The sequence below is a fragment of the Antedon mediterranea genome, chromosome 7 (assembly GCF_964355755.1).
Source record: "Antedon mediterranea chromosome 7, ecAntMedi1.1, whole genome shotgun sequence".
Taxonomy (NCBI): domain Eukaryota; kingdom Metazoa; phylum Echinodermata; class Crinoidea; order Comatulida; family Antedonidae; genus Antedon; species Antedon mediterranea.
Genome location: NC_092676.1, coordinates 3758660 through 3782554, shown reverse-complemented (window position 1 = coordinate 3782554; position 23895 = coordinate 3758660). Strand labels below are relative to the sequence as shown.

Below are 23895 nucleotides of genomic sequence, written 5' to 3'. Positions count from 1 at the left end.
GTCGTTGCACAAAATATAATACAAAAACACATGCCTACACTGCTGTTTCCGTAGTCGACGCCTGTCTAAATAGATTCAGTTTTACGTTCTAACACCATAACATAGAGCAATTCATAATACTGTAGTACAATATATCTCTATATGCTCACACACATCTGAAGACAACACGACCATACCTACTGTGTACGATACGTACCTAACCAGACTAGCCTAGCAGATGGGCTTAGAAATGTACGTTATGAAATTACTTACGATTCTCTATGTATGCATTCATATTGGCCATATTTTATTTCTGTTTTTGTATCTGTCAGCCGTTTTTGATTTGTTTTTATATTTCTGAACGGAGTCCCAAAAATGTTTTCTTCCGCATGACCTATCTCTTTGTACTGTTGAAAATGTTTCCGGTTTATTTGCTCTACACTATGTTTTGGAAACTGCATTCATGTAGAGGGCGCCAAAGAACAAAAATAAAAGAAAGATCTAAAACTTTTTAGTGTGAAAAGTTTCGTGTTCGATTAAAAAAAATGGTACCGTATTATCGGTTTTTGTGCCGGTATTTTAGAAGTTTAATAAATTGCTTTGGCTATATCACGGACAAATGAGCTCATTTATCATAAATACAATTTTTCCTACAATTAGGAAAAACAAAGACATGGCCGCAAGGGTCGTTTCTAATTTTATTTGGTAGGCATAGAAAAGACGGTTCGACTCTTCTAACCTTCATCTTTTCTACGATATACGCATTAAAGTAACCACCATTAGTAATATTATTAGTAGTATATGCATGTGTAATACTGTGTAATGTGTATACGAAATCAAAAACTATACGCTTTAAACAATAACTATAGTGCCATTCCAAGAATCAGGCATAACGTCATTTGGCTCAAGTTCAAGAGGCCGGTAATGGATTATAAAAGATGACAACAGGGGAATTCCGATACTTAGGCAACGTAACATATAAACATAGTATAATATTTGTAGTATAATTTTGCCAACAATTCAAAACGTTTTAATTATTTGCAAACATTTTTAAACACCTTCATTTACCTCTCCCTCAACACCACACTCCATTCGCATTAAAAAGTTAAACACGTTTTTGCCGCCGACATCCGACTCATAGCAGTTTACAGGTCAGATATATGCGCGATTGACGCAACACGCACTTCCGTTACGCACTTCCGATACGCGTTACCAACACGCTCAAATGGTATACGCAGTAACATTTTTTTTTTTTTTTTTACAGACAGGAAATATTGCAATTATAAAAATTATCGTTCTAGCCATACGATATGCAGAAGCACATTTAACGTAGTGTTCTAACAAGACCTTATTTTTTTTATACAAAAGCAACATCATCATAAAATTTGAATAAAATTAAAAATCATAAAGTTGTTTATCTTTTTTAATTATAAAACCAATCACATCAAAAATATAGAAATAAATACAAGTGAAGATTTATATTATTTTAAGTTTTATTGTAAAACATACATAGACATATACACACAAGTGTAAAATCAAGGTGAAATTATCACAGTAAAACCATTTAATTTTAGAAATACATAGAATAGCACCAAATCAAGCAGATATCAATATCTTTGGTATTGAATTATGTTAAGGGACCATTTTCGGACCAATACAGTGTTCCACTAGTTGTTTTGGCTACTTCATATACTCTCTTGAATTTGTTAAAGATGTATTGTCCCTTTGACTAATCCCAAAAAAATAAAAAATAAAAGATTTCGAAAAAAGGTGGGTCATTTTGAAGTATCATAATAGTTATTAACTATCACCAAAAATTTGTCGAAAAAAAAATCATTTAACTAAAATACAGACGTTTTTTTGTCTAAAAAATAACTTTGACTTCCAGTCAAAGTTTTCCATCAAAACATATCCCATAATGAAACGCGCTTGTTTCGCTACTCTGTATGCATATTTCATAAAACTTCTTTACGATCTGTGTGAAAATACCTTCTCAACTGTGACGAGTTGTAAATAATCCTAATTAGCATATGCAATATGCGTACTCGTGGTTTGAAATCTTTGTTTACTTTCGCTCGCGACAATTTTCCAGACGAAATGTTATCAAACTAATTTACCTGTTATTTACGTAAACTTGTTGTTTTGGCTCGAATTTTCGACTTAAAGTGAATAACTTTAATATTACTTTGATATGGCCAATTTAAATTTAGAATATTTTGACCATCATTTTTTTGTGTTTCAAGGGACAATACATCTTTAAGACTTTTATATCTTATATGACTAAAACTATTTTGACAACACAGTCTTTGATATATAATATAAATACACATATTTATTATTAGAGACAGAGCATATATGGATACAATAAGCCTTCTATTGTACTCCTATTAATCAAAATACCAAATATGGTCAATCTGTGTAAAAAAAACAGGAAAAAGGAAAGAAAAATCTAAACAATCTAGCACCTACATGTACCATACAATTTAAACTTTAAGCTCTGTCTACACTATCAAACTGTATGTGACAAAAAAATGTGATGTGCCCATATAGATATGATTATGTCATATCACTACCATAGTTGGCTATATCACTACCATATTTGGGCACATCACAACTTTTTGTCAAACTAGTTTGATAGTGTAGACAGATCTTTACTTTATTGCAATAATTTAGCTCTTTTATGAAGTATAGAGTTATTTCTTTGTTATTTTAGTCTTTGATGGTCGAGGTGACCGACGTCCAGTTGGGATCGGTGGATGGTCATCTGATTTGTTCCCTGTTGAAAAAAATAAAGAAATGCATAACTATTTATGTAATAGGAACTAGAGTCGGGATTGTGAAATAGGGGAGATGGGGGACATGCAAATTATATGTAGAACTGAGCAGTGAATCTAATGTCCTATCTTTTGTGCATCGTGATTCCAAATTTTAGGGGGCCCAGGCCGCGATTTTTTTTTTTCACGAGGGGTCCCCAACTTATGTATGAAAAGAAATATCGCGCCCAGGCCACCTTACAACAAAAATACTGCAAATGATATTTTTTTATCATTTGAACAATATTTTTGCAAAAACTATGAATTTGTAACCATATAGGTTAAACTTTTTTTTTTCCATCCTACAAAAATGATTTATATTTAAATTTATTTATATTTGATAGCAAACAATGATTGATAGTATCATTATTTTTAAATGGATGTTTATTAAGAAAAAACTATCATCTAATAATAAAAGTTCATTTTTAAAAAGGGGTTCAGTCATGATTTGACTATTAGCAACACATAATTGATAAAGTCAAAGTTATAATTAGGATGAAAGTTAATTCATGTTATATCAATAGTAGTAAATTAGATTAGATTTAGATTACATAGTATTAAAAGAAATTGATATAACATAATAAAGTGAAAAGGTAAACATAGGGTGTGGTGGTTGTGGGAGAGGAGGGGAGGGGGGAGAGGCGGTCGGAGAGTACATGGAATGGTTGGGAAAGGTAAAAAACTACTTTAAACATTATCTTAAAGTTGGGATATAAATTCACCTCTTCTTGGAATTGGAATATTAGACGGTTTCTTGGCTTTAACTGGTATCGGAAGAATAATGTCCTGTTTCGATTGTGCAATAGAAGCTATAAAAAGAAAGATACACAATAGTAATGATACAAGTAGTAGAGTACAGAGACAGGTGTGCATAGAGGTGCAGATATACCAGCCATATCCCTTTAAATAATAAAATATAATATGTACAGTATTATAGGCACACCCTAAAATACTTAAAGATGTATTATCCCCCCCCCAAAAAAAATTTTCCTTTTTTTTAATATGCAATTTTCATGTCACTTAATAGTAATCCACTTTGACCAAAAATTGGATTGAAAAAACAGTATTTACCTGAAAAAATGTAATTTAAAGCAAAAAATAGTCAAATTGGCTGCCATTTTCTGTTGATTTTATCATTTATTTTGTCATTTTAAATGAAATCAGTATTTCTTTTTCCATTTTTTTTTTTACGGAAGTGACTAACCTTATTAAAATTTAAAAATAACCTATTCAAAGTCTGATTTAATTAAACTTAATTTTTCATTTTGGGGGACAATACATCTTTAATAATTTGTATACAAAATTATCCAACTGGGTATAAGACATGTTTTCCTTGGCTATAAATAAGACCAACCATAACACTCTCATACCTGTCACAATTTAAAATTTAACCCCATTTCATTTCACACCCATAATGGTGATATGGAATTTGGATGGTAAATGTTTTTCTATATATTCTTTAATCCCTCCGTCATTTCAGATGGTCTGAACTTGTGCATAAATTAAAAGATAAAAACAGAAATAAACAAACAATAAAGTAAAACCCCTCCTTTGGGACACACCTCTTTTTAGGACACCGCTACTCGGCATTTGTAAATGATTGAAAAAGAGACAATATATTGTTTTCACTATGGCAAACCCATATTCAGGTGACAACCTCTATCTATGATGCAGGTGTTCTCTCCTTGGTAAAACGTATACTCCCCCAAACAGACCACCCCCTCCATAAGAAATACACTTTTCTTCCATCTAATATTCGTATCCGTCTGCCTCGAAGCTGTACTAAATCGTATAATCTTCCAAACAGACCACCCCCTGTACTAAACGCTATAATAAATCATTTGTCCCAGAGTCTATTGTCACCTATAACAAACTTGTCCAACGCTAACTCATGGAGAGAACACCTGGATCGTAGACTTTTTGATATTTTATATGTGATTTTATATTGATTTGTATTTTGTATGAATATTTGTTACTATCTCTGCAGTGTATATAAGAGGAATTTGTGATGCATTTTTTTATATTGGACCAAATAAAGAATAATAATTAAGGGAACACTTTGTTGGGCCCCTATAGGTGTTCTTAAAGAGCGGTTCTACTGCATTTGAACTGAAAAAGAACTTACGACAACAAAAGACAAAATAAAGTTATTGTGTGTGTTTATAATACAACTGAATGATATAAAGTATGGAAATAAGAAGAGGGCATACAATAGACAAAAAAAGCATGTGAACATCAGCTAACGAGTTAGTGCTAATTACTGCTCTAATTAAGTAGTTACATAGAGGATGAGAACAGTAATGATTTAAGAGGTATTAGTAAATATCAATTAATTAAATTAAATTGATTAATTTAATTAATTAGAAGTAAATTAAGGAAATGAGTTAGTAAGCAAAAAAAGCATAAAGGACAAAAAGATTATGGAAATGATGTCATGATGAAAAATAGCGGTATGTTTTTGACACATTTACTTATAAGGATTAGAAGGATAATAATTTGACAATGTTCGATAACAATTTTCTAAATTGTTTTTATTCTACTAGGAAGCACGACTAAATAAGGTTTACCATACGCCATGTGATTACTCAACTGAGAGGGAAGTATGTAAGGTAGAAATGTCTCAAAGTTTTGATTATGCGCAAATGAAATCATCCAGCAAGACGATTACTCTAGAAGACAATTACTCGAGACTTTCAAGGTTGTCTTTTGAACGAAACATTTAAGTGGCGCGGAGAAGTGAAGAAAGTTTGTAATTAGCTTTGTCTCCTGCTCTACTACGCACAACAGAACATTCCCAGAAGTTCAAGAGAACATTCCAAATATTTTAACAGAAGTTCAACATAACATTCCCAAATATGTTAACAAAAGTTCACCACAACATTCTCAATGTTAACAGAAGTTGAACATAACATTCCCAAATATGTTAACAAAAGTTCACCAAAACATTCTCAATGTTAACAGCAGTTCAACAGAACATTCCCAATATGTTAACAGAAGTTCAACACAACATTCTCAATATGTTAACAGAAGTTCAACAGAACATTCCCAATAATGTTAACAGAAGTTCAACAGAACATTCCAAATATTTTAACAGAAGTTCAACGTAACATTCCCAAATAGGTTAACAAAAGTTCAAGAGAACATTCTCAATGTTAACAGAAGTTCAACAGAACATTCCCAATATGTTAACAGAAGTTCAACAGAACATTCTCAATATGTTAACAGAAGTTCCACATAACATTCTCAATATGTTAACAGAAGTTCAACAGAACATTCCCAATATGTTACAGAAGTTCAACAGAACATTCCCAATAATGTTACAGAAGTTCAACAGAAAATTCCAATATGTTAACAGAAGTTCAACAGAACACTCCCAACTATGTTAACAAAAGTTCACCACAACATTCTCAATGTTAACAGCAGTTCAACAGAACATTCCCAATATGTTAACAAAAGTTCACCACAACATTCTCAATGTTAACAGAAGTTCAACAGAACATTCCCAATATGTTAACAAAAGTTCACCACAACATTCTCAATGTTCACAGAAGTTCAAAATAACATTCCCAATATGTTAACAGAAGTTCAACAGAACATTCTCAATAATGTTAACAGAAGTTCAATACAGTATAACATTCCAGATAGTGTTAACAGAAGTTCAACAGAACATTCCAATTATGTTAACAGAAGTTCAACAGAACATTCCCAATAATGTTAACAGAAGTTCAATATAACATTTCAATATGTTAACAGAAGTTCAAAAGAACATTCAAATTATGTTAACAGAAGTTCAACAGAACATTCTCAATGTTAACAGCAGTTCAACCAACAGAACTTCCCAATATGTTAAAAGAAGTTCAACAGACCATTCCCAATATGTTAACAGAAATTAAACAGAATATTCCAATATGTTAACAGAAGTTCAACAGAAGATTCCCAATATGTTAACAGAAGTTCAACAGAACACTCCCAAACCATTGTCAATATTTTAACAGAATTCTAACAAAACAATCCAAATACAGAAGTTTAATTGGTGATGAAATAGAATGTCATCACCAAGACAAACTAATTATTGACAGAACATATAATAATTTTAATCTAATTAAAAACATATTTGGTTTCGAAATTCCAACAGAACTTTATCTAGTCATCGAGTGGCAGTAATTTTGGATCACAATTGGGTCACAGAAATAAAATTTCAGCGCTATGCCAATTTCAATCACATGATGAGGTGAAGCATGGCACCCATCAATTGACACATCCACTCAAAAACCTGATTATTATCAGTTTTATAAAAGGAGTATCCTGTTGACTAATTAACTATAACAGCAATTGTTTGACCACCATGAATCATCAAACATGACATCTGCAACAAATTATTATGAATTTTGTAGAAATAACTCTTCAGTATAAGCTCTTAAGACGCCCATTGTGTATTGTAAACCACACATTTCAGTGTATAGAACATTCTAAATTTGGAATTAAAAAAAATATATATAATAGTAGGCATACTAATAATCTTATTGTGTGTGTAAAATTGGACAAATTGATAACTTGTTCTAAAAACTTGAACTTGATTAGTTCTGAGTATTTTTTAGCCCTTCCTTTGAAATACTGTATTATGTGTTATTTATGTTTACAATGTTTATGTTTATTTTTGGGTAAATAAAAGAAAGACAAAAAAACTCTAAACACAGATAATTTCGGAACTTTGACTCAGGTTAAAATACATACAAGAATGGTTGTGTTTAACACAAATTTACTGAACTGAGAGGGCATGGTACGATTCTTGTAACTTGAAATTGTTTAGCCTTTTTGATTTTCGGTTTTGAAGATATAACTAAAAGCGTTTTTGACATCATGCGTAGATCACATGACTGATTGTGTATCTCTATAATTTAGAGGGTCTTCTATGGACTAAGATTTACGGTGAACATTTGGTCAAAACACAAACTGAAAATACAAAACAGAGTGATCACATAACCTCCTTGACGTAGGTAATAAATCAAGCGAGTGAGTGGCCGTGGGGTTAAGGCAGTGGAAACGTAACTACGTAGCCATAACAAGGCTCACTTGCTCCATGGTTCTGAATGAGTCTTCTCGGAAAGGACTATAAACAGTAGGTCCAGTGTACACATCTGGTTCATGTGCACTTTAAAGAGCCTAGTACATCTTTCGAAGCGAGTAGGGGACACCTCGGTGTACTAGCTCACACACAGGGCACTCTGGGAGAACACACTTTGACTAAAGGGCTACCCAGTATAAATAATAATAAATAAACACGCAAATAACAGCGGAAATAAACATTTTAACTGAATTACATGACAGATTAGACAACACAAATAATAATAAGTAACAGAATGACAACAACACTGATGACACACACTGGCCTTGGGCAGTGTAATCCCAACTTTTAGAGACTTTTCAACTCCTTTCCTGAGAATCAACGCAATTGGTGAATTTTCAAGGCTGGATCAAGCATATTTTATCTACTTTAACGTAGAACGTACAGTTAACCACTAGTATGTTTTTGAAAAGTTTATTCAACAAGCCACAGGAGTTTTTGTTATTAGTACAGTATTCCTGTTTATTGGGGAATTTAAACATAATTATTTTGAAACATAGTTTTCAGTTATGTTTATATGGTCATGAATATTTATGAGTGACATGATGAATATTCAACAGTTTGATTAGGGGTACATTAGGCCTACAGGTAAGTCATTTTTCTCGCATATTTTGTGGTTGATTGAACAGAAATGGCAGGCTATAATAATTGTATAAACCAGCATTAATTATTTTTAAAAATTGATAAATTTTAATTAAAATTGTTTGAAGATAAAACAAATCAAAGGTAATTTTCCGTTTTATGTAAAAAGATGTATTTTCAATTTAGCAAAATGAGTACTATCTATTCAGATTCATTTTGAAAAAATTAAGATCTGATATTAATTGGCAACATGAAAAATGTTTAATACCTTTGTCAGTTTCTATTAGAATAAAGATTAGTATAATGATCCTCCTGTCAGGTTTCTAAATTTATCCACACCGGATAAAACACTTTTAATAAACGTTTGTAGACTCAATCAAAAGATATGCGAGAACAGTGATTCACGTAAAGTTACGAAAGTTTTAATAAAATTTTGAAGGGAAATAAGTAGACCGTGATAAAGATACAGAGTGACTAATGCCGCAATCGTAGTCTGACTGAGTCAGTCAGTCAATTTCGTTAGTCTTGTTTTAAATTAACTTTACAGATTTCCAACTAAGTTCAGATGACATAGAGGAAGCTGGCTATAAGAAGTGAATTGTATCATTGTTTAGAGAGAGGCCATCTCCTGAGTGTTTTAACAATAGCAGCCAGTTTCTGACAATGTAACATGGATTGGGTACACCTAGTTGCTGTAGATATGGTGTACAGGAATTCTACAGAAATCAACTATTTATGGAATTAATTATGCAGTTTGTAATATTGTACATGTGTGAAAGAAGATAGACTTCCTTTGTTAAAAGCAAAGCGTCGGTTGAAAGAACCTAATTGATATTTGATGGACACTATTTGACGCGAAACTGTTTGGCGAAATACACACAGTATGTGCATAAGAAGGACCTTATGTTGTGGATAGCATAATTATACAACAAGCCAGTGTATACAAATTGCAAGTTTAAATAAAAACATCCATTTTGAATACACTTTACAGCAGACTATGAAAGGAAAATCAAGAAATAAAGTTCAAGAAAATGAGTTTGTTTAAAACTGAACAACTCAAAAAGGATTTAAATTGATTATAAAGATTTTATGGAACAGAAGAAATTATAATACAAAATACCTGTTTTCAAAAGGTTAAAAAGTACATATTTTGTTTTCTTTAAGTATAAAAAAATACTTTCACCATGTTTACTTGGCCAAAAGTACTCATTTACAAGGTAATCTTTGCTTTTGTTATGCTACAATGTCATACTATCGCCAACGTTGTGTTTATAACAACGCCAGCAAAAACGATTTCAGCATTTCCCGACGAATCCATTACTATACAGTGCATAATCAGCGGTTTGACTGAGGAGCATGTGGTTAAGTGGATGAAAGGTGCAGATAACGATATTATCAGTCGGAATAAACTCATCACCGAAGATTTTAAAAATTATTTTACAATCTCGCAAGAGCGAAATAATTATAGTCTTGTGTTCAAGGCTCCCGTCGATTATGAATATTTAGAATTTTACCTGAATGTATTCGATAAAAATGACGCTAAAGTTTTGTACAGTTCAACAAAGGTATCAATCGCTTGGACGTTTTCGGAGCCAAAGTGCGCAAGATTGAATGAGGGCGCAAGTCTTTCGGAAGGTGAGACTATGCGTATCTTATGCCAATTAAGCCAAAGTGAATCTGGCATTGACTTTACATGGAGAAGGGATGATGTTATCGTGTCGCCGGGAAGGTACGTATTTAACCTATATACGTTCATGATAAATAGAAGCGATCATAACGCCAAGTTTGTATGTAACGCGACAAAACAATCAACAGGAGAGACTCGAAGCTGTTATGTCGATAAACTCGCAGTTAATTACGCACCGACAGTACAGTTGCGACATACATCAATGTTATCGTACGAATGCAAGGTTGACGCACGACCTAGCGCAATACCAACATGGATTGTTGATCCTCTGATACCAATCAGTAGCTACATCATACAGGATTATTCCACTTTTCTTATCACAGTTCCCGATACTGTTTCAACGGGATCAGCTTTATCGTGCATCGCGAGTAACTCGGTAGGAGTTGGAAACGATATGATAGTGATTACAAAGAATGATCCAACGACTGTTAAGCCAACGTATAGCGCAGACGGCAGACAAACGGTTCCTTATGAAAATAAGTCGGATGTTGAGTCAACAAAGTTTGCGATGATCCTAGGCCTACTCTTCGGTGGCATTGGATTTATACTTGTCACGAGTCTGTTTACGTTTGGTTGTTGTAAAAGAAGAAAAAATAAGAAGAAAACTAGTGAGATTAGGTATGCGGTAACATGCAGTGTTGTTACAGATGATACCACGAATATAGAGCAAATTGAATTAGGAACACAAGAGCATAGAGTCTCCCTCTATCAGAATGTTACAACAACCGAGACAAACGCAAGACTAACAAATAGTAATTCAATTGTAGCTGTAAATGCGAGATACAATGGACATAAGGCAGCCGCTCCAATAGCAAATAAACCGAAAGCGTCCACCGGTTACGCTAATATTGTACTCAACGTAGATAAACAGGATGTTATATCAAAACCAAACGCCAAACCGCCGCAGGTGAAATCGGTTCGTAACACCATTCATGCGGCAACGGAAGAACATATTACTGCTATGCTAGATGTAAAACAACCTTCTGTTATAACGTACGCTTCTGTTGTGCCCCGATCTAAGCGTGGTGATAAAGAAAATAAGACCAAGTCCATTCACTCAGATTTCTGCTTAAGTTTAGAGATGACGGATAAACCATCAGCTGAGAAGATGAAAGATCTTCGCTTGGGTTACGCCAAGGTTATTCCCAAGTCAAAACGAAACCCTGACATGTCAACGAATTCAAAAGATAATAAAACTGAAAACAATATGGTTGACGAAATTAAAGGACTTTCCGTAAATAAAATAGAAAATTCACGTTTCGGGTACACAAATGTTTTTCCTGTGTCGGATAGAAAGGTCAAAGAAACTAAACGTGCTTCATTCGATTTTGTTATAGATGATAAAGCATCAAAGCTTAAAATAAACGATAATAAAACTAACAATGGATATACGGCAGTGGTTCCTAAATCACAGAGAACAGCCAATGAAAATCAAGCAAATGATTATGAGCCAACAACAGACTATAGAATCAGCTACGCAAATATTGATTTTACGAATGTTAAGAGCAACGGAAAATATAATAAGACATCAAATGCTTCACGTGTCAGTTACGCCGACATTGACTTTTCAAAAGGAAGTATGCGCCAAAATCGGCAAAGTTATGCGTCTGTTGTTCCAAAATCCCAAAGGAATGACGAGAGAAAAAGCAGCTCTTTAGACAAATAATCATTTATCATGTCAATATGTTTATGTTTGTCAGTGACAGTATTATTAAAAGGAAAAATGGAAGAGAATTAAGAACTTGCCAATAAAAATGAAAAATGCTATTTATTTTGCAAAACATGTAAAATGAATTAACAATAATTGACCTGATTATCTGAATTGTATGTTATTATATGTACTGTATCATATGTAAATTCTATATACAGTGTCTCATATGTATCACATGTGATGCCTGTATTATAAAAAAGTTTGGGATGCTGGCCTGTAATACAGCAGACACATGTGATACATATGTGATGCTGTATCCAAGAATTCGCCTATAATACTGTACTGAGAATTAGCTAGATGAGTTTGCAGGTTGAAGCGTATTAAGCAAGTACTAACATCAATACTCACACACAATGATTTTTGGAAGAGGTTGTTTAAATTCAGATTTATCTACAGCTAAAGACACTAAAACACATACAGCATGCAAAGTAGAAAAAGAATATTACAAAACACATTATATAAGAATGATTGTTATAAATAACAGCAACATTTGTGATTCGTTTAAAATGTGACATAAGAGCTACTTTGATGCATAGTTTGGATGTTGTAAAGAAATTATTAAAGAAAAGTTTAATTTGATACCTTTTATATTAATATCGATAACACAATATAGAACCCATATTTAGAGGAGACTTTCCCGAGAAAAAACAGGAAATATATGTTTTAATACTACAGCCAAATAATATTCAGGGGACACAACTGTTAAGGATAAGTTGATGGGCCCGAAGGTGACCCCTTATAAGACAACTTGACCGAGGACCATATTTTTGCAACGCATTAGGGATGTACATATGATTTCAGAACAATCGCGAGATTAATGATATCGCCGCACGAGCTCGCAATACAACCGTGGCCATAAATTACTGTGACGTCACAGGTGCATCACAAAATGTACTTAATGAGTCCAGATAAGCAAAAGAAACAATAAAAATAACATTTATGTTTTTAAAAATTTATTGTGTTTACTAGAAATTTTCGCGATTTGGCAGACTTTGCCAGAAAACTCATGACGTAAATTGTGCGATGCACCTGTGATGTCACAGAAATTTACGGAGACAGCTGTATGGCGAGTGCGTGCGGCGATATCCTTAATGAAATCATATGTACATCCCAAATACGTTGTTAAAATATGGTCCTCGGTCAAATTGTCCTTTAATACAGGATTCTACTGTATTAAAAACCGAAACTATTATATATTTGCTTTAGCATTTGAGTGACTGGCTGTGTTGCATCCACAATTATAAATTCAAGAGAAATAATATCATCTTCAAGTTATCACAATTTGACAGGCAAACTAATAAAAAATGTTTATCATTGAGTGACTGTTTGAACTTGGCAATCCTTCAGAAATATATTGACAGCAAAAAAGTAAAAGTACATATTTATAGAATTAATATTATACTTAAGGCAGCTTTAAAAAGTCATCTTTTAACTGAATTTTTTGGCATTTTATTTTCATTTTTAAATGAATTATGGCTTTAGTGCAATGCACTATATATGTAGTAATCATTATATGTAGTAATTATTATTATATATTAATTGCACATACATTATTTGAAATTATAATTGATTAAGTGGAATTAAAAAATGTCTGAAAGTCAGAAGAATAGAGAAGAAAAGATTATATGAATTAAACATATTGTAAAAGAGTTATAATACTTTAAAAACACCAAGAAATCGTATTTATGTTTAAATTGGACAGAACTGTTACATGTAATCTAAAAACTACAATTCAAGGAAAGCATAGGCCACTGTAAGGCTAGTTCAAAAGTGTTTATTTTCTGAGAACTTAATGTAATTGTATGTATAATTGCAAGGAAATTGTATTTGATTGTTAAATGAATACTGTACATGAACTACCTGGAAAACCCGAGAAACGAGAACGCCCTCGTGGGGTTGTAGCTGGAGATGAGTCACAGGATGAAATCACACCTATGATAAGAAGAAAAAAAATATCATGTTTCATTTTATAATAAAAAAAACAAATATCAAAATTCAACTTTGTAATAAACTTTAATATGGTTATCTAAGCCTGTACAGTAATGCAGTTTCAAAATGATAGGGTAGCACTGTAAAAACCATTTTATATTTTGCATTATATTCTGGTGGCCAAAGCGTTCTAAGACCATATGTGGATACCATCCACACATATGTGAAATACATTTTTAATAAATAAATTGTTAATATAGTTAAGACAAACAAACAATTAGGCATTATATGTAAATATAGTTTTAATAAAGTTAGATTTTTATAAAGCTTATATCATTATTTCATTTATTTATGAGAATATATGTTGGGTAAAGTTAGTAAATTGTTTATAAAAGGTTATACATGGTTCACATTTATACCTGCCAACTTTTTAAGTGGCCAATGCGTGAGACATTATTAAATTCAAATTGTATATAGCGCCTTCTATGTTATAATAACTCAAAATAATTGTGAAATACGCCCTCTATGTTTAATTTTTCGCTGAATTTTCGTCGCCTTCATGTACTACCTCAACCATAAAATACAAATAAACATAGGCCTAGGCTAATTATGCTTTAATTAATTAAAGTGTAGTCCTAGGCAATATTTTCTTTAAAATAGGCTAATAGGTTAATTTCAAAATAATGTTTTTCTGAATATTTTGTATGGATGCGTGAGAAACAGCTACGTATGTGTGAGGCATAAAAAATCGGCCCTCATGCGTGAGACTCATAGTCATACATTATGCGTGAAAGTTGGCAGGTGTACATTTATGTTAGATTAGAGTTAATAGTATCTCTAGTGGTGGACCAATCACTTTAGACATATTCTTGCTTAAATTCATCTAAACTTATTATTATTGCAGAAGACAGTTGTACTATAACAATCGAAACATTGACACATTCTCAACTTTTCTTTACATTGGTTTGCTAATGTCCAGTAAGTTATGACTCGACACAGGATGGAAGTTACGATAACAAAGTTAACTTTCCAAAGTTAACTAACAAAGCGACAGTACAAAGCTTAGAATTCAAAAATCAGTTATGTTCTCAGCAACCCAGTTTCACTTCACATAGAAAAAAAACTTATAAAATATGATGAAAATGCTCAAAAATGATAGATAGCAGACATTATAAGACATGCTCATAAAAGTATTCATTCAAGCATTATTAAGGACATTTTTAAAAGTTAAAATAACTAGCCTTATTTATTTAGAACATTTAAGCTATGGAATGCATGTTATGGTAGGTACTTTATCATAGTGTGCCAACCATCATACCAGGACCCAATAAGATTATAAGTTAAATCTAATCCAAGTACTGTGCAGTATATTCCAGTTAACTGGTAAATGGCATCAGTATTCATTTGTAATAAATAATAGTGCCCTCTATTGTTTGGAGTGATAAGGCTCTTCAAGGACATGATCAACACATTTTAATACACAATTTTCATATTCGAATGGGAACTTTCGTTGCCAACGTAAAGATTCTTTGAGTACTTTTTGTATTCAAATTGTAAATGTTTGCTCAACAGAACGTCATTCGAATAGAAAACGTTGACAACGCAAGCTATTTCGTTAAGAACAATCACAACGCTCACAATACTCTGTTAAATAACTCAACAGAAAAACTGTACTCAATGGTAAAAGTCCAAAGCGAATACGACAATTGTTACAAATTAAATAGCTGTATGTTAAAAGAAATGACCTGCAAACATTTATAAAGTTCCTAGACCATATGGACACGGAGGACTCAAATGTATTGAGTTAGCCACAATTACACCAAACATAGGGAGATGGGGACGGGGGGTGCTTGTACCCTTTGTTGCGCATTCAAACAATACATGCTATATGGATGATGTAATATACATTCTCATAGTCTCCTGGTAACAACAACCATGCATCAACTACTATCATTTACCTTTCAAGAGTTTATTTGTCAGCTTTACTGATGTGTCATAAACAAAAATAAACATTACAAAATGAGTTTATATTAAAAAAATGATATAACAGATTTCTCGAAAAAATGTCACATAATTTTAAGACGGTCTGCATTTTCATTAAATGCCTTAATATGATTTTGATTCTCATTTGTAATGTTGGTGGTATATAATATTAATAAAATAATAATATAAATAAAAATAAAAATATTGTTTATATAAATTAAAAACATGTGTTTTATTACAACAGAGTCAGGTATGGAACTAAATACAATTTTGAGAGAAAATAATAATATTTCCAGGTATACAGATTTGAAACAAAAACAAAAAACAAATATTTTTTAAATCTTAAGAAATCAAAATTTAATATTATTATGATAGTCAACATACCAGTTGTGACTCCTGATTGAGGGCGCTTTTTGGTCGGACCTCGTTGAATCTGACGAGCACGACTTCCAAATCCTAGACATTGAAGGCTCTCGGTTATAAACCGTTGCGCAGGAGACACACAACACATTACAAGTAGTTTCGCATCGCCACCTTCATAAAAATTAACATTATTTTTTGTTAAAAATAATCTAAATTTTTAACATCAATGGAAACATGAAAATGAAGATAATATAATAAATTCTTGGAACAAATTTTCCTTAAATAACAACTGGGGGTGAGGTCTAAGGTTGGCCTCTACCTATATGGTCTCTATATATCATTACAATTTAGTAATAATAAAAGGGTATTAAAAACCAAATTTATTTTACATTTGATTAATATTTATTAAAAACTAAAATCATGTGTCCTTCAATAAGTTGAACAATATGATTATATTTGTTATATTATTTAAGGGATTCTGTCAAAATGATTTTACTGCAGTTACTGCAGTAATTAATAATGTAATGTAATGTATGATAGTTCGCTTCTATGTAGACGTTTATGAGGCTTGCTAAATAAATAGGTTAATAATAGTAAACAATAATAAAGTAACAGCAGCAAAGCTCTGTCTACACTATCAAACTAGTGATGTGCCCAAATATGGTAGTGATATACCCAAATATGGTAGTGATATTCCCAAATATGGTAGTGATATGACATCATCATGTCCATATATGGGCACATCACATTTTAATGTTACATAAAGTTTGATAGTGTAGACAGAGCTTAAGATAATGTTGACATGGTCCGTAAACTCTTTCTCGTTTCTAGTAGGTTTTACCTATTGTGTCTTGAAGCATATGAGTTAATTTACTGTTTCTGTATGGAATATGCGATCTATCCTCGGCAAGCGCTGCCAGAACATCTGCCAGCGCGGACAGGCTTCTGTTGATAAACGACGTCTCTCTAAGCGCAGCACCCGTAACCCCCGACAAACCAACACACTCACTACCAGCAAGATCGACCAACTGAAGTTTGGTTTTTACGACGCCTGTTATGTCTGGTGGCGGGGTTGAACGTGAGGGGGATGGTGAGCGAGAACGGATCTTTAAACTTGGACGTCTATTTGGAGGTGGTGTCATTGTACCTAGAAATAAATTAATATTTCAAATATTATTTGATTTATGTTGAAAAAAAAAATTAAATTGTCAAAATTATGAATTTTAAACATTACCTGCTCTTGACCGTGGAAGGGGCGAGTGACATCTGGATGATTTAGAGGGCACTGTTGATACTCCAGTTGATATGGACGTAATTGTCAGCGTTACTATTAAATGTGAACGACTGGAATGAGCATGTACCAATGTTGCATCCTCATGTCGATGCAGCATCCCATAATGCACCAAATCTACAACTTCTGATGCATTCTGGACCATTCTGATAAAATTCATAAACAAATTTATTATTTTACGTTGATTTAATTCCAAAACATTTCTGGTAATATTGCACTTATATTTTTTCACTATTTTAGTATATCATATAGAAATCATAATTTTTTAATTAATAATATTTTAACATAAAGTCAAAGTCAATATTAAGAATAATGGCGCTCCGCCTAAGTTTGTTTTCCAATATCAGAGTGCTGGGTTCATGTCTTAATGCAAATACATTTATAAGACAAAGTATGCTGAAATAAAATAGAGCCACCTTTGTGTTAATGAGGGTACATCACATGACCCATCATCAGCTATTGTTATGGTGTGCTTTAAAGACTTCGCCTTTCCGTGTAGCAAATCACGTATTTCGTTGTTATAGATCTCCGCAACCGACATCTCAACTCGATGGAAGTCGTGTGTTCTTTCATTTATCAATCTGAGAACAAAGTGAACATTTTTTTACTGAATTTCAAACATTTAATGAAAAATATTTTTTCAAGGATTTACTCTGAAAATTATTATACAGATCTGCAATATAAAAATCTAGCAGTTATAATTGATAGTTTGAGGATCAACCATTTAACAATACATTAGTTAATAACACAATGATGTGTAGAATCAAATCAAACAACAATAAAAGGTGCAAAAAATGTACCTAAACAATTCCCTTGCAGCTCTTGGGATGACTCCCTCATTTGGACTGGACTGGAGACTATCCCTGTTTGAAAGGTTAGAATAATTATCTCCGAGCATTGTGAACGTTTTCCCGCTACCGGTCTGGCCATATGCCATGATGCACACATTGTATCTGTGAATGAAAACAATATACTCAAATTCCCAGTATAAACATACTTAAATCTGCTTAATATACAGTCTTATTATAAAGCATTTCTATGGTAAATTCTCTTTTCATTTTTCAAATTTAGCGAGAGTTCAACACAACAATTATAGGCTGACGAGTCAAAAAGTCATTCTGCACACACTCATCAGAAACATATAGAATGACCTAATAGCTGTTTAAAGTCACATGGCTTGTCATGAAGATGAAAAAGGTCGATAATGTGATATGGTACTAGAATATAACTAGGCTCTCCATTGTAAGCAGAAGCAACAGATTAAAATTGATACAATCTTATCTTTGTGTAATTCCAAAAGATTATATAAATATGAAATAATTAGTTATCCGCTTAGTAGCGGATAACTCCTTGTAATCGTCCTGTTTCATCATATTTTTTTTTTTTTTCTGTATTATACTTATTTCCTTCCGTTATTTTTGTGCGTCGCGTTTCTCTAAAACGTGTAAACAGAACATATCGTAACTTTGTCAACATATCGACATTTACGTGAACTTGTGCACCTCCTATTTTTGAATGACGTCAGAGTTGCGCAACGTGAATTACGCGCGATTTTATGAATTTCAATGATTGATTATAGACTAAAAACCAAACATAATTTTGTTTTGACACTTTGTGAAAATTTAAGTCACATCAAGCGCAAACTTTCTATGAATTAAAAATAGCACCATTCACAAAAAGTTACGCGCGCACGCGCGTTTAAAATTTTAGAGTGCGAAAAATCAACGTCTTATCAACTTTCTATGCGTTTCATGTCATTTTGAGCATGTCAAAAATTCCCACGCGCGCGAAACTTTTTACGCACGCGGTGCACACGTAGCGTTAAAAACATATTTTTTTCGCGTGATTTATGTTTTTTCAGCCTTTTATAGTAATGTCACCAACTTTTAAACAATTTCGACTTAAAATTACGTCATACGAGCACGTCGAATTAAATAATTTGCACGCGTTTCTGGTGAAAAAGTTCAAAAAATCGTCAAAATTATACCTATTTTTAAACAGTCATAGATTCTAAATAACATGGAGAACTTTTTTTTAATTACATATTCTGGAAGTTGATGAGTTGTAGATATCGAATCATGCATTAATATGGCTAACCGGACATTGTGACGTCATCGTATGGCCACGCAAATATAAAATATAGGATTTTTGTCTCTTTCGTCATAGCTCATCACATTTAATAGAGCGCATCTCCACTTATTCGTTGTTCATTTTCACCCCGATTTTAATATCTTCTAGGTCTATCAACTATGTTTTGCATGAATTAAAAATTTTTTAATTTTTTTAACGTCATCATGCCTAAAAATTTAAATTACGTTGGTCACTAATTTCATCTTTACAGTAAATTTTAATCTGTTATAGCTCGTAAGAATAAAATGTGATAATCACGATTAAAACGTTTTCAGGAAGCTATTGTATTGTAGATACAAAATCATGTGAAAATTGTGCCAATCGAATGTGGTGACGTCATCATATGGCCAGTTAAATACAAAAAGTCATATTTTCATCTTTTGCGTTATATTTCATTACATTTAAAAGAGCGCGCATCAATATTTCATGTATTCAAATTTCTTCTACACGTTAATATGTTGTTGCTGAGATAATTTCCTTCTGAAATTTCTACTTTTGCATTTCATTTTGAAACCGTCAAGATGTTAAAAATTACAATAAAATACGGGTCCCGTAATTTCACCTATTTTACACTGTTTGTGATATGTATACAGATTGTACTGTGTATACTATGTATATGACACAAAATAACAGAATTCAGAAATAACAACATATCATATTCTTCAGTTCAGGTCATAATGCCTTAATATTTTTCTGTGTGCAATATTCTAACGTATGACGTGCACGTGGCGTTTGTCGAGCGGATAACTAACTCGTCAAAGTGACGAGTTTCATGTCTAGTATAACTTTAGATTTACCCATCTAACAATGATGTCAGCAACGGCTGAACTTCTTCAAAAACGTTCGATTGGTCGTCTACTGGTGAATAAACCCTGAAAAATAAAATGTAAAGTGGATCAAAAGAATAAAGCGTAGACAGCTGCTTAAACAGTGGAGTTATGCTTGGTGGTTATGATGCTTGGCTACTCAATCCAAGGGTTCGGGTTCAAGTCCTGTCATATGTCAAAATTTTACATGACAACTCCACTCCCAAAGACCTAATAAGACTTTGTTTATGTAGAGCATCTTGTGTATATGTTTGTCTCGTGAACGGGATTTCCGCCTTTAAGAAGGATAGTGAATGAATTTGCTTATGGTTATCCTTGGCAATTTGCCAAAATATATGAGAATAGAGACAAAGACAAAAGACAAGAAAACGAACAAATTTTGGCCATTAAAGAAGGTGCGCATTTACTAAAAAAAACACAAATTCAAATTGGTTTTATTGCTTAATAATCTTTTTAAAATTTCCTACAAACCTTTCAAATTCAAAATTCTTTGGAGTGGTTGACTGCCAGCTCTTGATTGCTTTTACAATAAGGTTTTCCTAAAATTTGATACAAAACTGTTTTTTATTTTCATCTGATAAAGTTTATAATCAAACAATTTACAAATAAATCTGCTTAATATACATCTATTATATTTATGATAAATTATATAATAAATATCATAAATAAACTCAACCTGTCACTTACATCATTGATAACTGTAATGACTTCTTCAGATGGTGTTCCGACATCGCCCAGGCTACTCACATCATGCTTTCCTGTATCAAACTCTAAGAGGGGTCTCGTACGACAATGTACTCTAATATTACCCCGGAGCTCCTACATGAAAGACACAAATTCATTTGTATGTAGTACATATAATAATATACAAATAATGAATGTTTATTAGTGCAATGGTACAAATAATGGCATGAGGTGAATCACGAAAGGTTATATTTCACCAAATGCCATTATTAGTACCATCACAGTGGTCCATACACGAAAAATTGAGAAAAATACTATTGAATGGTTGTTCAATAGTACGTACTATTGCACGCCATGTGACCCACAATCGTCCAATCAGGAATTCATAGGTGTTATATGATAGATGATGTATTCATATTTATAATGTGTTTTTTATACAGTCTCAACAGTTTCAATAAGCAGTGGACTTTGTATTTGCCAAATAAAACAACTTTCATCTTTGTATTGAGCTGCTCCCACCCTAAACACCAGACATTCGTGGAATAGGCTCTGGCAAGCTGCCACCAAAATGTATTTAACTGATAGATCAAGTATTGCTAAACTTACACAAGACCCTGACTTCTCGCTACCTGGCACCACAACTAGCCAGCATGGGTTTATATAATAGTGGAATGAATGATTAAGATTGTTTGAACTAGTGGATGGCCGAGGAGTTAAGACAGTGGAATCGTAATTACATACCCATAACATCGGCAAGGGTTTGAGGCTCACTTGCTCCATGGTTCTGATGGTAGAACAAGTCTTTTCGGATAAGGACTATAAACCGTAGGTCCAGTGTACACAACTAGTTCATGTGCACTTTAAAGAACCTAGTACATCTTTTGAGACGAGTAAGGGTTACCCCGGTGTACTAGTACTAGTTCACACACAGCCACTGTCATAAACTAATCATAGTACTAGTACAGTTATTGACTGAAAAGACTACCCAGTATAAAGGCCCATTTACATTATGGCGATAACGATCGACGATAAATAGATAAACATGCATTTTTCTTGGATAAAACGAAAGAAATTAGAACACTTTTCGTTCTATAACTATAGGATAATCATGTATGCTGTATTTGATAAAAATAATATTTTTGAAAATTTAATCAAATGATGTCATGATCAATAAAACCATAAAATCGTTGTATTGTAACGATATTATTGCTCTTACTAATCATGACGTCATTTGATTAGACGTGTGGAAATATTATTTTCATTAAAGGCAGCATAGAGGATAATCCTATAGTTCTAGGATGAAAACTTTTTAAAATTCTTTTGTTTTAGGTATGGAAAATGCATATTTATCTTTTTATCGTCAATCGTTATCGCCCTAGTGTAAATGGGCCTTTAAGAATAAATAATAATAATAATGAACGACTCAATTAACTTACAACTAAAGTGTTGTGCAAATCACGACGTCTTCTCTTTTCCTTCGCATGTCTTTCCTTCATTTCAACTAACTCTTCTTCGACTAATGATAACTTTTCTTGCAGTTCTGAAAGAGTTATAAAAAAAATGCAAATAACTAAAATTATATTATTTTATATAAAAGTAAGGAATACACATAATTAATTTCTATTTAATAATTTAATTAAAAAACTTTTAACTCTGTACATTTTATAAAATTATATAACGACATTCTATTATGGTAAAATTGAGCTTTTGTCTACCTTGCAAATCAATGTTATCTGAGATGATACGTTGACCTAACTCTGTTGACCTTTGGATAGCCCACTGAAAATCAGCATTTATTACTTCAGGTAAATTTCTGACACTTGATTTTAGAGTCTGGAGTTCTTCTTTCAATTCCTAAACCAAAAATCAAATTAAAATTATATTCCGGGACGTAGCCGGCCAAAGAGGTCTGTCTGACTTTATTGTGCAATCCAGAATAATATTATAATAAATAAATTCAATTGCAACATCATTAAAAAACGATCATTTCCTGAAATTTGCTGTGTCAAAAGGAAATAATTATGGGTTGTACCATTTTGTTATAGGGATTCATAATGACATTTATATTGGCTTCTCTTAAGAAAGGCATATAAATGGTTTATCCATGAAAAGCACAAGATATAGAGGTTTTAAATTTAACCTTGATTCGTTTCTTGAGATGTAGAAGTGATTCTGGTTTAATTTTAAATGAATTGTTTTCAATTCCAAGAAGCTCTTTTGCTAGATTTGCTTCCCGATGTGAACTCTGTATTTGACCTTGAAGCTGAAGAAAAAACAATTAATGATTAATATTTTCAATGTGTTATTTAAGTCAAAATGGTACTTTATAATCAAAATAATAGTTTTACTAAATCAAAATTACCTTTTAATTTTTATTTAATTATTTAATTAAAATAATATCGGCTCTGTTTACCTACCTGTGCCAATTTGAGATGTAACATTGCATTTTCGGTCTTTAATAAAGTTATTTTTTCATCTTTTTCTCGTAACTTTCGGTCACATTCTTTTACCTTCTTTGGCACGAAATGGCTCAAATCCATTTTAAGAGGCATGATGGCAAAAACTACAGAGAAAAATGTGGTGTTACTACTAGCTAGAGGGTGTGGCTTTTATCTAGTGGGGCTTTTGTAAATCTACTATTTAATAAAAAATTGATTAGTCTAAATTAATTATTATATTTGATATACAGTTTAAGCACAGAGTAGACTGCAGTCAAAAGTTAGCGTTTTAAAAAATAATTAAAATAATATTTATAGTTTGTACTATGATTACCTATGTTTATTATGTGTAT

General features: G+C 32.4%; 2 protein-coding genes across 5 annotated transcripts in view; both read right to left on the bottom strand.

Annotated features, from left to right (window-relative positions):
- LOC140055030 (N-chimaerin-like) overlaps positions 1-364 on the bottom strand; it is a 28560-nt gene extending 28196 nt beyond the window's left edge. Inside the window, exon 1 of the mRNA XM_072100182.1 lies at positions 253-364. Within this exon, the coding sequence (XP_071956283.1) occupies positions 253-283 (31 nt within the window). The 5' untranslated portion in view covers positions 284-364. The remainder of the gene's footprint in view (positions 1-252) is intronic.
- Positions 365-1485: 1121 nt separating this feature from the next.
- Positions 1486-23656, bottom strand: LOC140054633 (kinesin-like protein KIF25). 4 transcript variants are annotated; one of them, XM_072099697.1, is made up of 17 exons: positions 23522-23656; positions 23245-23367; positions 22820-22958; positions 22541-22644; positions 21108-21239; positions 20892-20959; positions 20391-20465; positions 18264-18416; positions 17880-18044; positions 17407-17609; positions 17014-17319; positions 16194-16343; positions 15785-15811; positions 13758-13829; positions 12246-12302; positions 3515-3601; positions 1486-2755 (listed from the first exon to the last, which is right to left on the bottom strand). In XM_072099697.1, the coding sequence occupies exons 1-17, from the start codon at positions 23654-23656 to the stop codon at positions 2673-2675; spliced, it is 2079 nt and encodes a 692-aa protein (XP_071955798.1). In that variant the 3' UTR covers positions 1486-2672. The 4 variants fall into 4 exon arrangements, with proteins under 4 accessions (XP_071955798.1, XP_071955799.1, XP_071955800.1 ...); XM_072099698.1 differs by lacking the exon at positions 15785-15811 and having other exon boundaries at positions 1487-2755; XM_072099699.1 differs by lacking the exon at positions 12246-12302 and having other exon boundaries at positions 1488-2755.
- Positions 23657-23895: the final 239 nt, after the last annotated feature.

Coding starts and splice junctions, on each gene's coding strand:
- LOC140054633 (XM_072099697.1), bottom strand. CDS start 23,656: ATGCCTCTTAAAATGGATTTGAGCCATTTCGTGCCAAAGAAGGTAAAA. Junction 23,368..23,521: donor TACATCTCAAATTGGCACAG/GTAGGTAAACAG, acceptor TTTTTTCTTCAG/CTTCAAGGTCAAATACAGAG. Junction 18,417..20,390: donor CTGACATCATTGTTAGATGG/GTAAATCTAAAG, acceptor TTTCATTCACAG/ATACAATGTGTGCATCATGG.